At 41.0% G+C, this 17,407-nt stretch overlaps 1 protein-coding gene across 50 annotated transcripts in view; it reads right to left on the bottom strand.

Annotated features, from left to right (window-relative positions):
• The window catches only part of LOC138288307 (mucin-19), a 1,675,551-nt gene that overhangs the window by 81,309 nt on the left and 1,576,835 nt on the right, over positions 1 to 17,407 (bottom strand). For 48 of the 50 annotated variants that reach the window (XM_069229764.1, XM_069229784.1, XM_069229763.1 and 45 more), the window contains one exon: positions 16,974 to 17,030. The exons of the other annotated variants lie outside the window; for them this stretch is intronic. In XM_069229764.1, coding sequence (XP_069085865.1) covers positions 16,974 to 17,030 — 57 coding nt within the window. The remainder of the gene's footprint in view (positions 1 to 16,973; positions 17,031 to 17,407) is intronic. 50 annotated transcript variants of the gene reach the window in all.

Genomic DNA, 17,407 nt, shown 5'->3' with positions numbered 1-17,407 from the left:
AAAATAAGAAATCACCAAAATTTCGATTTTTTGCATTGAGACCTGGTTTTGCGAGTCACATTTTGCAATTCGTTATTTCCAGTAGGAAATTGCGAGGCACAAAATGCGATTTACAAAATCCATTTCGCAAATAGATGCATCAAAAACTCACAAATTGCGATTTTTCGCAGAATGGCATTTTGCACATGCAAAATACCACTAAGTGAAACCAGGTGGTAACCAGGTGCAACCTATATAAAGAGGCCCAGAATGCCTCAGAGCCTTTTCCACATTGGCTGCACTCTACTTCATGGCGAGGAGGATGAGGATCTTGGCAGGTTTGAGGAGAGGTAGGAGGAGACAGGAGTGCATTTTCAGATTGCGCATTACACTTTTTAACCAGCCAGAGGAGGAAATATTTGAGAGGTATAGGTTGAACTCAGCCATGATACTTGATCTGATAGCTGAGCTACAACCCATCGAGCAGCGCAGAACACAAAGGACTCACAGCACACCCACCCATGTGCAGGTATTATGCTCCCTCCACCTACTCACCTCAGGGAGCTATCAAGGGGTCATAGCAGCAGCTGGAGTGGTATCACAGAGTACCCTCTCTAGATTTTTCAATGCATTTATCAATGCTATGCTGAGCAGGATGCACCAGTACATCAGATTCCCCCACACCCCACAGGATATCCATCGTATGGGAGGTATAGAAAGCAAGGCAACATGGAGATGGAATGGCCACTTCAGAGTCGTTTTAATCCAGACAATGAATAGTCTATGGAATAGTAGCTGTGACACCTCTGGTTCTTTGTCTGTAAACCCCTCATCTGGAAGAGATGGTTTACTACACCAGAATTGTGCTCACTTTCATGTTTTATACAGCAGTCTCTCTTGGTGATATGGCTGAATATTTTGAACCATTGCTATATTTGCTGCTGACTAACTAATTCCTCTGTCTGTGGCACATGACCAACAGAGCATGGCCTCCACACCAAAGCTCCAACTCTAGTGCTTTATGATGGGTGAGACAGCACATTGCTTCTGGGTTGTCCAGATCACATCAATCTGTTTTCCTGCTGCAGAAGAAAAATCTCTAGAGTCATGTGAATCACTTTGAAGAGTTTGATACTCAAGAGACACTCTTGCTGGGACCATAGATAATTTATTACCAAATTATTCAGATGAGCACCACAACCCACGAGGGAGTCACCATCACAATCAGGGCTAGCAGAATGGTCTGCTTCAAGATGACATTAACAGAATCTGGATGTATCCAGTATAGAAATCAGGCCCCTGGCCTATTCCTCTTTCCATGTGTGCTGCAGAATGCAGCAGCACACATGGACAGAAGAAGTAATGCATAGAAATTAAGATATTTATTCTTGTTATGTCTCTATTGGGAAGGCACACCATTTTGGCCCAAACCTACTTTTACTGTCTTTAGTAAACCTGGATTTGCATCAAAATAAATGGGTGGATGGCAGGAAAAAAAAAGCTCCACCCATGTAACTCCTACCTAACAAAGTGTAATGCAACTCAGTACTAAGCAATTTGCTGCTTTACTTTCTTTTACAAAAATCATGCAAGGTGACACAATTGGCCCTTGTGTGGCTCTGTAAATCTCAAGTTGCATTTTGTGTAGTGACTGCACCAAAGATGTGGCTCAACCACAATGCAAAATGTTAGTAACTCTGAACCACATGGTAAATATTTAACCAACAACTCCAGCTACTAGAGACAGTGCAGGTGAATGCCTGTCACCATCCCTTGTTGGCTCTACCTGTTGGACAGCCTAAGTCCAGAAGACTTCTGTCAAACAAGATCACATAAGCTCATCAGGATCCCTCGTCTCAAGAGGCAGATAAAAAAATAATGAAATTGTATAACTGACTCCCAGTGGAACCTCAAATATGCCTTTGAAGCCATGTCTGGTTAGGATGAGCATCTCTATGTACGCATTTGCCATCAACCGGCATGTCCATTGGAGTGTTCTGAACCTCTATGGAAAACCCTGTAGATGGTAGTCAGGCATGCCTTCACAGGGTTACAAATAAATCCATAGCTGTGGCCACAGAATCGGCAGTATGAAAGGAAACTAAGGCAAAATCAGGTGGTTACATATATTTTTAGAGATAAACCCTCCTGTTTCAAAAGTTAATTGTGATGTCAAAATATTCTAGCCAATAATATCCTTTCCTTTAAAGTGAGGCTAGGTTTGCTTTTGGAATAATTATTTTACAATAAGAAGTAAGAATGTGCATAGATCAATAATTTAAATAAATGAATGACATTTTGGGAAGTTAGGTCTATGTTTTGTTCAGTATCAAAATGTTTTTAGAGATAATGTTTCAAATGGCACAATGCTCTAGCTAATCAATTATAATCAGCAACTAATATAACACATATCAGGTAAGTATTGACAAATTGGGCAGAAGGACTAATTATAGTCTGAAAACATATATTGTCCAGTTGTGAATTTTATCTAACATCAATTTGTAACTCAATCTGTGGATTCTATTTTATTAGGCTTTGTTTCAACACATTACAATTACTAGTAGCCTTTCCCCGGGATGTAGACTGGAATAGTACTATGCCTAGTTTCCCTTGTGCTAATACATCTCTCCACTTGTTTTCCCCATCTTATTTGTGCTCTGTCTAGGAAACCAGCTCTTTACCGCACCTGCTGCCACCAAGACAGGATTCCTGCCAGATAGTATGAACAAAGGTCCATGTGTCAGAAGCAAAGGATGAGGTAGGAAGGAGGTCATACCTCCCACCCCCCAGCTGGGCTAGTGAATTGGCACCTCAGAGCGGTGAGCTTCAAAGGCTTCTCTACTTAGATATGCATCTGTGCTCTCCCCCAGGGGAGGACACAACCCTTCCCTTGGCCCAGGCACGTTGGCTCATGGTCAGGTAGGAAATTAGCTTTGCAGGGCTGTCACACCACAAAAAGGCTGACCACCTCTAGGGTGAGCAGCCCAGTCTGTGCACTAAATTTTGGTTTCTACCATCTTAAAAGTAGCAGAACAGAGGGTTCTGGGTAGATAAAAGGTGACTCACTCCACTGGATGTGGTCATCTCAGGGGCGGATTAGCTGCAGGAGCTAAGTTCCCACTGGCCACTAGTGTCCACACTCCTACTGCCCCTAAATCCAGGATTTAAGGGATGCCCTTGATGACAGAACCTCAGATCTGAACAACTGACTTCAAAGAAGGACCAAGAGGGGCCCTGTGTCGCCAACAACCAGACTTTGACCACTGCAACAAAGCAGAAGAGGGATATTCTGTCTCTGAGGCAACAGACTGGGAACTGTGTGATTGGCTTTCATCCTTGGCTGAAACTCTTCACTCCCAACCAGAGGGACATGTTCGGAAGCCAGAAGCACCTTCAGTCTCCCCAGGACTGGTGGCACCAGTCCCCTGCAAACTTCAGCTCAAAACGTCTGCAGGATCCGAAGTTAGACCGAATATTGAGCCCGCTGTGGGATCATCATGAACCTGGTTCTCCAGTGTCTTCTGGAAATCATAGTCCAGCCTGCCTCCAGGTTTTAGGCCACTACCTCACATTCTCAGACCCAGTAACTTCCAAAAGGATTCCTGCACATTTACCATTGCCAAGGGTTCTTAGTTGCCAGCCCTGTAACTAAAACCTTAAGTCGAAGCTGCAGATGGAGGGCACAGCATGCAACCTGAATGTGACATGTGCAACCCAGCCCCAGCTGAGATTTTGCATCTCGGTGTCAGCATCATCATGCCAGTGGAAAAATCCGCTAAAGTGTGATCTTTGTTCAGCACCACTTACAGCCAGGATAACTGCATCCAGCCCCCACAGACTTGGTAGGAGTGGCAGACTCTTGTGGCCCGGTCCCAGGGTCCATACAACCTTACCCCTGCAGGGTTTCCCTGCAGCTCGACCTCCAAGTGCTTGGTAGTTACCAGTGTCATCCCTGCGAGTAACTTCAATACGAGTCTAGTTCAGCACCACAGACAGCCAGGAAAACTCTGCACCCAGATGCCAAGGGGCAGGTAGAACTGCTGTGACTGTCATGATCTGGTCCCAGAGACTCCACTAGCTTAACCCACAAGGGTTTCATACAGCTCATAATATTGGAAACCTGTGACATTTTCCCATTGACTTCAATGTAATGTTTAAATCCAATTTCTCAAGTGATTTTCTATTGCTTTTAAAAAACACATCAACATCTAAGGTTCTCCCAAACCTATACTGTTCATTTTGATGTCTAAATTTATATAAAAATAAGTTCTATTTTTATAAATTGGTGTCAGGTTTCTTTCAGGTCATGTCAATTACTTACGTCCATGTTTGTTCTGTGAAATGCTTAACACATGTTCCTGTAAATAAAGCCTGGTCGCTCTTTGTCACACTACCAGGACTGAGCTAAAGATTTACTGGTGTGAATCCAAGGACCAGCTCTGGGATATTGTGAGAGTATTACATGGTGAGTACTAACCCCCACACCACACAGTACTCTACTTTCCTACAGTGTGAATCTAAGGACATCTTTGGGGTATTGTGAGAGTATTGCATGGTGAGAACTAACCCCCCCCCCACAAATGAATCGAAAAACCTACACAGCCATTTAAATGAAAGACAGAAATCATTGGCAAAGTCACATTACTAAAAACTTTCATGGTGGAATTTTCCAATATAAACATTGAAACTAATTTACAATGCTCTAATAAGGCATTTCCTTTCTCCAATAAGATATCCATTTAACATTAGTGCTAATCAGGTTCCAAATCATTCATCATATAGAACGTGCTATATAACATTCATGGCTACTTAAACTTAAGGTACAATAGTTGTTTACTTCTATTTATGCCATAACCAAATGGAATAATATACCAACCATTAGTTGGACTATATCGGATTTAGTGAGTACAGTAGGAGTTTTTTTATATATCTTTACTTTTTTTTATTTTAATGAGAATACAGCAAAGAAACAACATTTTCAAAAGTTCAATCCTTCAATTATGGTAAAAGATACTATGGGAAACCAGTGGGCTACATTTAATGTTTACACCTTTCTGTACCAAAAACTAAGGGCCTCATTACGAGTCAGAGGGTCGGACAAATGGGCTGCCAAACTCGTAGTGAGGAGACCGCCGCAGAGCTGGTGGTCTCCCCACCAGACCCATTACATGATTTCCAGTGGGCTGACGGGTTAGCCCAGTGGAAACTGTGTGACAGCATTGGTTTTGGCTCCACATGAAGCAGAGGCCAGTGCTGTCGCACAGGGAGGCCCCCAGCACCATCGGAATGTGCACTGTGTGCTCTGTCTGCAAAGCAGTGAGCACTCCAATTGTGCTGGGCAGGGGTCCCCCTATGGTCCCTGGCACTAGCTTTCCACCAGCTCTTCAATAGCAGGATCCCCACCATGGAAAGGCTGGTGGAAATCTGTGTTGCAATCAGCCTGGCAGCGCTGAGTTCAGTGCCGCCTTGGGTGAGTACAACTTTGACCACTGTCACCCCGTCGGAAACCACGCTCCTGGTGTGGATGGATTTCCCCTGGTGGACCCCCACCAGGGTTGTAATGTGGTGGTCCAACTTAACATTGTGTAATACCTTAAGTGAGTAAAAGAATACATTGGCAAAATCAAAAAGCTATATTTCATTTTGTGAAGTCTATGGACAGTGTTTTCACTGTCTTCATTGTGCCTAATCTCTTCTTCCAAGCAATACACATTTCACTTTTGGGGAATGAGAATATAATTATGAATGACTTATTTTAATAAATAAATCATGTGTATAACATGCTATGTTATTTGCAAACTAGGTTGCTGTACTCCTTAATCAGTTGTAGTGTCTTATGGAGATAACTGTGAAAATTCATGCCAATGTCACAACATCATAACTGGTAAATTTAGTATAACAATTGAAGAACATGTCCCAAACCATTTGTAATGTTATTTTTTTAAAGAGAGGACTATAGCCAGATATTTCTTGTGTGAACATCTTTCCTGGTGCCAGACTGCATTCAGATTTTTTCCAGCTTACCTATTCTACATAGTGCTGTGTGTCATTGTACTTGAAAATGTGCATTCCCACCAGAATGAAAGTCAGATGAACAAATAGAAGGAAGCACAGGATTTTATGATCTTAGTTCTGGCCTGATATTCCATAACCCCAAAAAGGCTAAGAATACAGATGGCAATGCACAGGAGCGTAAAAGAAAATTAATTAGCAAAATGCCATCCTCAAGTGCGTAGATGCCAAGATGATAAGCAATGTGTTGGAGTTGGTATAGCTATGGGAAAGAATGTTACTAAAGTTAAGCAACATGCTAGTCTAATTGGAATTGATTTCTACATTTTCAACTGCTTTCAAATATGTTCTCAAGGAGAAGGAGACACTCTATTAATAAACCAATATACCAGAATACTTCACATACAGCCACTTGAATAAAGAAAATAACGTATTGGCAAAATAACATTAATGAAAATATGTTAAGTGAGAATTTCCCTGTACTTAAAATAAATGAAACAAACTTACAATGTTCTAATTAGGTTTTTCATGTCTTCAATAATAAATCCATTTCAAATTAGTTCTAATAAGATTTCAAATCATTCATTATTGAGAACTTGTTATATGGCATTTCTGGCTGAATTATGCATTTTATTTGTTTGCCTTTATTTATACCATAAAACATTAAACAAATTAACCAATATTAGTTGAACTGCGTAGGATCCGGTGGGTCTTGCCAGTGATTTATTTGGTAGATATAGTTATTGATTGTAATAGGAATATGGAAAAGAATAAAACACTTTTGAAGTTCAGTCCTTTAAATAATAGTAAGGAGACTAAGGAAAATCAGGCACTTATATTCAATTTTGGTTAAACACTTCCTGTGTCAAAAGTTCAATGTGATGTCAAATTATTGCAGCTGATCATTTATCTTTCCTTCAACCAAGGCTAGGTCTGCTTTTGGGGTAATGATTATGCAAATAAGAAGTAAGGAATGTGCACAGCTTAATCATATAAATAAACAATTGCAACCTTCCGCTAAGTCAAGTTTCTGCTTAATTGTCAAAATGTTATTTAGAGTCAATGTTTCAAATTTAATTATAGCACAAAACTCTAACTAATCAATAATCTTTAACAACTAAAATAACAGATGATTGTTTTCTGGACATGGATATTGAAACACATTAAATTTGCTTCTCCAATTTAGGATATGCCATTAGTAATAGAAACACATGCTTACAGTACTAGTTGGGCCTGTATAGACTTTGGTGGTTCCAGTAGGAACTTTAATTGCTAGAGAAAAAAATGGTTTAAAGATAGAATGAGGCTAGCTAAAAACAAGAAAACCCACTAAATTATGCAGAAGAAAGAATACATTATTTTATACATGGTTCCTAAACTGCAGTTTAGTTAGTTTCCTGTGGTAGAAGTCAAACAAATGTTCTAAACTGATTTTCCCTTCTCCCAAAACTAGGATAATTGTACCATTGTTTTTATATCAATTCAACTTAATATACATTTTTGATGGTTTCATCATTTAAATAAATTAAACTCTTTAGCTAAATGTAGTTGCCAAGCTGTTTAAGAGGTCAATATTGTTTTAAACAAGGGTGCAAATTCAGATTTGAAACAAAGTACATGTGCACATTGGAACTGATAGCAATTCAAAATGTGCACTTTGTGGTAGATATGCTTGCTGAATTTCATTTTAGCTATAACTCACGTATATCATTGATAAATCAAGCTGAGAGTCAGTGCACAATATTCTACTGTTCCAATTTGCTTACCTGGCAAAAATAAAATTTTATGTTTATGGTCATTAAAATATAATTAAGAGGTTAAAATCTTTCATAATAAAATAATTTAAGAAAGGAACACAATGTTTTGCGCAACAAGGTTGTTGTGCTTTATTCCAGGATGCATTGTCCTAACACAGAAATGCTGGAAATTCAGTTTTATAGCGCAACCTTGTAACTATTCAAATCACATGCAAAACAGGCATTACGTTTTTGCATTTGTTCTGGCGATACTTCACAATAAAGTAAATTTTAGGATAGTACATACATAATGGCTGGCTAATTAAGAGTATGATGCTTCTTTGCCCCCTCACACAGGCACCATAAATGTGTTAAACATATTTATGGTAATATTTATTGTTGCATGTAAATGTGTGGACCGATAGGTGGGTAAATCATTAGAGCAGATGGATTGAAATTAAAACCTTACTGAAATAGGAACATCATGTGTCACATTGTACAATACCTTAAGAAAATGAAAGAAGACTTTGGTAAAATCATAAACCTATATTAAATTTTGTAATGTCTATGACCAGTCTTTCACTGTGTTCAGAGAGGCTAATCCTGTCTCCAATTCACATTTGGGGAAATGAGAACAGACATAAGAATACATTTGTTTCATAAATTGTTCATATAAACGCACGTTATTCACCAAAACTATGTTGCTATACTCCATAATGGTTGAAGTGTCTTCTGGTCAAAACTGTGAAAATTGAGGAATTACAATGAATTATAATGTGAAAATTTACTTCAACCATCGAAGAACATGTTGCTAACGGTTGGTGATATTCTTTGAAATAGTGATGGATGTATTCACATATTTGTTATTTGAACATACTTCTTGGTGCTAGAACAATTTCCCAAGCCACAGATAATGAATTGCTAGACTTAAAACAAGGTAATAGGGATTTGAGATCTTATCTGGCCCAATTAAACAAATTAATTGTGGAGACTGGTTGGCCTGACAGCAAAAGGGCTGCCTTTTTTTTACAGAGGTTTATAAGAAGAACTAAAAGATGCACTAGCTCAAATCCCGGATCAACCTACTGATGTGTCAAAATTAATTGATCTTTTTTTACAGATTGATCAGTTTCTGTTTGAAAGAAAAGCTGAACGCAAGAGAGAATTTTATCCTATCCCACCATGCTTCGACAGGAGTAAGGTAGAAGGTACCAAGACCTCCAAGACACACTCTTTGGAAGAGCCAATGCAAATTGGCAGTGTTAGAGGTCCCCTGCCTGAAAAGGAAACGGACAAGCGAAGATCTAAGAATTTATGTCTCTATTGTGGTTTGTCTATATGAGAAGCCTATACAAGATAATTCAGGAAAGAGAAAACTCATTCTACCAAGAGAGTATCCTTGGTTGACTTACAACACCAACCGGACCCCAAATCCCAATTAGTGCAAACACCTTGCAGTCTGCTTCCCCTCATCTAACAGTCTCCTTTGACCTCATTTTCAGAGAAAAGAAGCTGCAGGAGGTTTCTGTGATGATTGACTTCGGAGCTACGGGACATTTTTGCGATGTCCAGTATGCCACAAAAATGGGACTACATTTTGTCAAAAAAAGAAAGCAGAGCCCGTTCGTGCAGTGGATGGAACAAACTTGTCTTCAGGCCCAATCACAGATGAAACGGGACCTATAGTTCTGAAAGACCATCTAGGACACCAAGAAAATATATCTTTCAGTCTCATGGAGGCTGCTCAATTTCAGCTGATCTTGGGCCTACCGTGGCTTACAAAACACAACCCTGAAATTAATTGGGAAAAGAGGACTGTCCAATCAAATTCAAGCTACTGTCAAAAGCATTGTTATGGTCCTCAAGTGATAAGTAATGCACCATCTCCCGCTCAAGTTTTAGCTACTAAATCTAATGTGGTTGTGATCTGGAAAGGGTTGTCATTCCCCTAGAATATAAAGAATTGTCGGCAGTGTTTGACAAAGCAGAGGCAGAGAAGCTATCTCCCCACAGACCTTGTGATTACAGGATCGAGCTTGAGCCAGGAGCGAATCTACCTTGCAGTAGAAACTATGCCCTTACTGAACAGGAGAACAAGTTCCTTAAAGAATATTTGGAAAAATATTTAGCAAATGGTTTTACTCATCACTCTCAATCCCTAATCTCTTCCCCTCTTTTTTTTGTCTAGAAGAATGAGGAGTTCAGAAATTGTATGGATTATAGAGCTTTAAATCAGGTTACCGTAAAGAATCAATATCTCCTGCCCTTGATTTCAGTACTGCTGGATCAGGTAAAAGACACATAAATCTACACCAAACTAGATCTTCATAGAGCGTACCATTTAATTAGAGTTGCTAAGGGAGACGAATAGAAAATGACCTTCTGCATCCATTTTGGTCTATACGAATACCAAGTGATGCCTTATGGGTTATGTAACAAACCAGCTGCTTTCCAACACTTTGCAAACGATGTTATGAGATAGTTTTTTTGATCAATTTGTAGTGGTCTACATTGACAATATTTTAATCTTCTCCCAGAATTTGCAAGACCATGTGGATCATGTGAGAGCAGTTCTAAAGAAATTGCTGGAAAATAACCTATATGTGAAGTTGGAAAAGTGTGCCTTTCATGCAAAGGAAGTAGAATTCTTGGGATTTGTCTTATCAGAAAACAGAGTTTCCATGGATCCTGCTAAAATTCAAACAATCCTGGATTGTCCTTCTCCTAAAACGGTGAAGGAAGTGCAAAGTTTTATTGGCTTTGCCAATTTTTACTGCTGATTTATAAAAGAATTTTCTAAAAAGGTGGTTCCCAATGCAAAAGTTTTGAGAAAAGGATTACCCTTCCATTGGTCAACTGATGCTGAAGAATTGTTTGAGTTCCTCAAAAAAGCCTTTACGACAGCCCCGATCCTTCTCCATCCTAATCCTGAGGAACCATTCTGTGTGAAAGCCGATGCCTCCGACCAAGCGATTGGTGGTGTTTTGTCTCGGAGGCACAAGGAAACTGGTTAACTTCACCCAGTGGAATTTCGGTCTGGGAAATTAACTCCTACTGACAGAAATGATCCAATTGCTGACAAAGAGCTATTTTCCGTGAAGGATACCTTTCAGGAGTGGAGGCATTACCTATCAGGGGCTCGTCATGTAGTCACTGTGTTCACTGATCATAAGAATCTTCAGTTTCTAAAGACTGCTAAGACTCTAACTCCAAGGCAATTGAGAAGATCCTTGTACTTTGCAGATTTTAATTTTATCTTTACTGATCAACCTGGTTATGGGTAATAAACCTGGCGCCAGAGAAACCGAGAAAATTCCAATTATTCCAGTAGACAAGTTTGTTTGTGCCTTACGATTTTCTGAAATAAAAAGGAAGGTTTGAGAATCCATATCTGACCGAGAAATTTCAGATTGGGCCAACAAAAAAGAGGAAGAAAGTTCTGGAAAATCTCCCTTTTGCTGAAAATGCCTTATATTTGCTGACTCGTGAGTTGGAAGATTTAGCGCTACAGTTATGTCATGATAATCCTTTAGCTGGCCATAAAGGAATTACAAAGACTTCTGAATTAATTAAGAAGTATTTCTGGTGGCCTGCTATGATCCCTCAAATAAAACAATATGTACAAACCTGTGATAAATGCATTAGAGGAAAGACGACACAATTACATCCCAAAAGCCTCTCCCCGGTGCACCCTATCCCTGGCACTATAACTATGGACTTAATGGTAGACTTATCTTCAAGTCAATGCTTTGACACAATCCTAGTCTTTGTTGCCACCTTTTCTAAAATGAGTCATTTTATCCCTCTGAAGAAAGTTTCTAGAACCTCATTTAGCACAGTTATTTTCACAACACATAGGGGGTCATTCTGACCCTGGCGGTCATGGACCGCCAGGGCCAACGACCGCGGGAGCACCGCCAACAGGCTGGCTGTGCTCCCATGGGCATTCTGACCGCGGCGGTACACCCGCAGTCAGATACGGGAAACCGGCGGTGTCCCGCCGGTTTCCCACTGCCCAAGGGAATCCTCCATGGCGGCGCTGCAGGCAGCGCCGCCATGGGGATTCCGACCCCCTTACCGCCAGCCTGGCTCTGGGGGTTTTGACCGCCAGAACCTGGCTGGCGGTAACGGGTGTCGCAGGGCCCCTGGGGGCCCCTGCAGTGCCCATGCCACTGGCATGGGCACTGCAGGGGCCCCCTAACAGGGCCCCACCAAGATTTTCAGTGTCTGCCAAGCAGACACTGAAAATCGCGACGGGTGCAACTGCACCCGTCGCACCCCTTCCACTCCACCGGCTCCATTCGGAGCCGGCATCCTCATGGAAGGGGGTTTCCCGCTGGGCTGGCGGACGGCCTTCTGGCGGTCGCCCGCCAGCCCAGCGGGAAACTCAGAATAACCGCGGCGGTCTTTTGACCGCGCAGCGGTATTCTGGCGGTTCCCGCTTGGCGGCCGGCTCCCGCCGCCCGCCAAGCTCGGAATCACCCCCATAGTGAGAGCTCATGGTATCCTGGTGGTTGTAATCTCAGATCGAGATTCCCAATTTGTTTCCCAAATCTGGAGAGCCTTTGTGAAACAGCTTGGGATAGGCTCATGTTATTCTATTAGTTATCATCCGGAAATGGATGGACAGACATAGTTAACCAGGGGATAGGGCAGTGCCTAGGCTTATATCTTCTGAACCAAGATAGTGATTGGCCAGATTTCATTTGGACAGCGGAATTTTTGTACGACAATGCTATTCATGCCTCCAGTGGTTATTCTCCTTTCTATTTGAACTCTGGTAGGCACCCAAACATTATCTTAGGGAGGTCAGGAGGCTTGGTCCCAGCTGTGAATGAATTCAGTAAGAAAATTCAAAAGATCTACTGATCCACTAGAGAACACTTGACCAAGGCAAAGGTCAGAAACCTCCCAGGCTCCTGGAATAACGCAGAAGTAAACGCACTCCTGAAAAAGCCCAAAGCAGATCCTGATGACCTCATGAACTGCCGCCTAATTTTTCTTCTCCCCTTCCCCGCCAAGGTTGCTGAGAAGTTAGTGAACACCTGCCTGGCTCACTCCCTAGAGGAAAACAACACCTCAACGCCTCCCAGTTTGGATTCCGCAAGAACCACAGCACTGAGACCGCCCTCATCCCCTGTACTGACGACATCAGAACCAAAGTCGCCAAGGGCGAGACTGTCGCACTCATCCTCCTGGACCTCTCCACAGCCTTCGACACTGTCTCCCACCAAATACTCTTCACACGCCTCTGTTATGCAGGAATTCGACACAAGGCCCTGGACTGGCTCGCTTCCTTCCTTGCCGAAAGGACCCAGAAAGTCCACCTCCCTCCTTTCCACTCCTCAGCCACCAAGATCATCTGCGGAGTTCCCCAAGGGTCCTCCCACAGCCCCACCCTTTTCAACATTTACATGGCTCCGCTCACCAACATCCTCAGGCCACAATGAATAACCATCATATCCTACGCAGACGACACCCAGCTCGTCATCTCCCTCACCAGAAAGCCTAGCACCGCCAAAACCATGCCTCCACGCTGGACTCCTTGACACCACCAAATGGATGACAGCAAGCCACCTCAAACTACACTTCATCAAAACTGAAATCATCACCTTTGGCCCCAACAAAACAATATGGGATGACTCCTGCTGGCCCACCACCCTAGGATCACCCCCAACACCCGCCACCCATGCATGCAACCTTGGCATCATCTTAGATTCTTCTCTCTCCATGACCCAGAAAATCAACGCTATCACCTCCTCCTGTTTCAACACCTTCCGCATGCTGCAAAAAACCTTCAAATGGATACCAATAGAGACCATAAAGACCGTCACCCATGCACTCATCAGCAGCAGGCTAGACTACGGAAACGCCCTGTATGCTGGCACCACAGTCAAGCTTAAGCGAAAACTCCAGAGGATCAAGAACGCAGCTGCCCACCTCATCCTCCCACGCCATGAACACATCTCCTCCCACCTCAGATCCCTTCACTGGCTTCCTATTGACAAAAGGATCATCTTCAAAGTCCTCATCCACGCACACAACACTGGACCAGGCTACCTCAAAGAAAGAGTGAGCTTCCACACTCCCACTCGCCACCTCTGCTCCGCCGACCTCTCACTCACCACAGTCCCCCGCATCCAACGCGCCACCACCGGAGGCAGATCCTTCTCCTACCTCACCCCCAAAACCTGGAACTCCCTCCCCACCAACCTCCGCAAGACTCAGGACCTCCTGTCTTTCAGAAAACACCTCAAGACATGGCTTTTTGAACAGTAACCGGCAGCCCCCCCACTTCCTTTTCCTACCCCTAGCGCCTTGAGACCCTTACGGGTGAGTAGCGCGCTCTATACATTTTTTGATTGATTGAAAAGAAGCATGCTGATAAAAAGAAGAGAGGCAATCCTGATTATTGCAAGGGTGAGAAGGTCTGGCTATCCAGTCAAAAAACACATTTAAGAGGAAACACAAAATTCCAGCCTAGATATGCAGGACCCTTTATAAAAAGAAAATTGTAAATCCAGTAACAGTCAAACTCGCCTTGCCCCCTCACATTGAGGTTCATCCAGTATTCCAAGTCTCACTACTTAAAAGAAACCCTCCTAATGTTAGGACAACCACCCCTCCAGATCCTATCCAAGTAGGTTCACAGTTAGACCATGAAGTGAATAGAATTTTATTTTCTAAATTTAAGAAAGTAACGTCATATTACCTCATTGATTGGAAAGGGTTTGGTCTGGAAGAAAGGTCCTGGGAACCTTCCCAAAATGTGCATGCTCCAAGGTTGATAAAGCAATTTCACAACACTTTCCCCAACAAACCTGTGGGAGGGAAGTCTTTGGAGAGGGGTACTGTCAGGAAAACTATTGCCAGCGTTGTTAAGTTCTTCCCTCAGCAAAAGCGATTCCCTTTTTCTCTGTACCCACATTGGTTGAAGCAGTGTTCTCACTCCTGCCGGCTTTTGTAGAGGTTGTTCACAGAACTAGCCTTCTCAGGTTCAATTGTCACTCAAGATGCTGGCCGAAGATCTTTGTGAGGTCAGCGCTCTACTGTTTCTACTGTAGTCTTGTGCTGTAGCTTCCCTCCAGCTGTTTCTCTTTGGGATCAGTGCACTTCAACTATCATCTTGAGTAGAATAATCAGTGTTCCTTCATTGAGAATTCTTCCAGTATTAAGTAGTTAATCCTTTTTCTTGGTACAGTGTGCACACCAGAGATTTTTCCCTTTTTGGGAAGCTGAATGTTTTCCTTCTTCCAGCAACTGGCTTTCGGCTTTCTGAGGAGAATTAGAACTTTAAGCAAATGCAGTAAGGAATCCTTCCGTGTAATTTCCAGTCTTGCCAATATATATATATATATATATATATATATATATATATATATATATATATATATATATATATATATATTTATACATATATATATGTTGATATTCATATGTAAAGTTACATATATATATATATATCTATATATAAAAATATATATAGATATATATAGATATATACATTAAAACTCTTCGCCTTGCAGGCTCATCTTTCTTGGAGACAAACCTCAGATTTCATACTGATGCCTTAGAGACTGTGATTGAGAAATCCGAACTTTGAGAAGGAGGTTTCCATTTCTGTTAAAGAAAATAGTAAATTGTACATTTGTGAACTTTTGGACTGTTCTTCAGAGAACCTTGAATTTTACCTCTGACTTCTGGAGAATAGAAGATTCTAAGATAACATTGTTCTTTTAGAGAGAGAGGATGGTCTCTTAAAAGAGCCAGGTGAGGAGAGCGATTGAATTGGTTGAATGAGAATGACTGAACAGTTGAATGCGCAGTAGGAATGTACTCATTTATGCTCATATCACCTGACTGCAGGTCTTTCCCTTAAAGAAATCTACAAAAGAAGAAAGGTGCTAGTTACAGAAGCACACGCAGAATATCCTATCTTCAAGTGGAAAACACAGACAGGAACTGGATCTGGAGGCGGTCTGTCTTTTGCTATTCCCATTCCCCGTTCCATCTAGAGGATGCAGGGTTCAGATAATCAGTTAAGGTCTGAGCACGCATCTGTTGGAGGGAGTTGTGCAAAAGGCATCTGATCCTGTGGAAGTTTGATTCAATTAGTAATCTTCTGACAGAAAGAGACCTGAGATGCACATTTAAGGAACCATAGGAGTCATTTAAATTAGTTTCAGCCTCATATTCCATACCCTCAAAGGCTCAGAATAGAGATGCAAAGACACAGGACCGTAAAAGAAAAATATTGATCATGATGCCATACTTAAGTGGGAAAGGAGGGAAGGTTGTAGGCAATCTATAGGAAACATTATAGCGATAGGAATTATTTTTACTAAAGTTAAGCAACTTGCTAGTTTAATTGATATATTGATTCCTACAGACTCTTTCTATAAACTGTTACTCAAACAATTCTCAAGGGTGTATGATCTACTCTGTCAGTAAAGGAGCTTACCAAGATATTTCAAGTGCAGCCATTTAAATGAAGGAAAGAAATCATTGGAAAAATCACATTACTTAAATCTTTAAGGTTGATTTGTTCTATATAAACAATACATAAAATTTACAATTTCTCAAATAAGATATTCAGTTAGCATTAGTGCCAATCAGATTCCAAATCACTCACCACTTAAATCTTGCTGTACAATGTTCATGGCTACTCAATGTATAACACTTTTTTATTTTTATTTATGCAATAACCAAATAAAACAAATATGTCCAGTATTATTTTGACTGTTTATGTTTTAGTCAGCATAGTAGAAGGTTTGTTTCGGAGGTGTACCTATTGTTTTTAATGAGAATATAGCATACAAAACATTATCACAATTCAATCCTTTAATTAAGGGAAAGGATATTGAGGCAAAGTCACTGGGCTATATTTAACATTAGATTACACCCTACTGTGCCAAAAACTAAATGTTATATCACAAAAATCAGCCATTTCTTTTTACAGAACGGCCAATTCGTACCTGGGTAATGATTAGGCCATTAAGAAGTGAAGAATTGTCGTAGCTTAATTGTGTAAAAAAAGAAATGCAATCTTTGACAAATTCAGGCCTATGCTCCACTAAATGTCAAAATGTTATTGAAGTCAATGTTTCAAATTTAGTCATGGCACAAAGTTCTAACTAACCAATAATTTTCAGCAACTTAAATAACAGCCACAAATGTTTTGTGACTTACAACATATTGCATTTTTTTTTCCAACTTAGGTATGCCATAAGTAATAGAAACACATACTTGCAGTACTAGTTGGGCCTGTGTAGACTTCAGTGGTTCCAGTAGGAACTGTAGTTCCTAGATAAAAGAAGTGGTGTAAAGAAAGAATGAAGCTAAAATAGGAACATGACAATCCAATCAATTATGTAGAGGAAATAATACATTATTTTATATATGGTTCCTAAATTTCAGTTTAGTTAGTTTCCTGCGGCATAAATGGAGCAAAGGTTCTAACTGATTTTCCCTTTTCCAAAAACTAGGACAATATTTACATTACTCCTATAAAAATGCAGCTTAGTAAAAACCTTTTGATGGTTTCATTATTTAAATAATATGAAATCTATGCTGAAACGTATCTACTAAGATGTTCAAGAGGTAAACCATTTGTTTAACAATGGTGCAAATACCTATTTAAAAAAAAGAACATGTATACATTGGAACTGACAGCAATTCAA

Source organism: Pleurodeles waltl, chromosome 4_1, assembly GCF_031143425.1.
Source record: "Pleurodeles waltl isolate 20211129_DDA chromosome 4_1, aPleWal1.hap1.20221129, whole genome shotgun sequence".
Lineage (NCBI taxonomy): Eukaryota > Metazoa > Chordata > Amphibia > Caudata > Salamandridae > Pleurodeles > Pleurodeles waltl.
The sequence above is the reverse complement of the archived record's forward strand: the minus strand, read 5'-3'. Positions and strand labels throughout refer to the sequence as shown.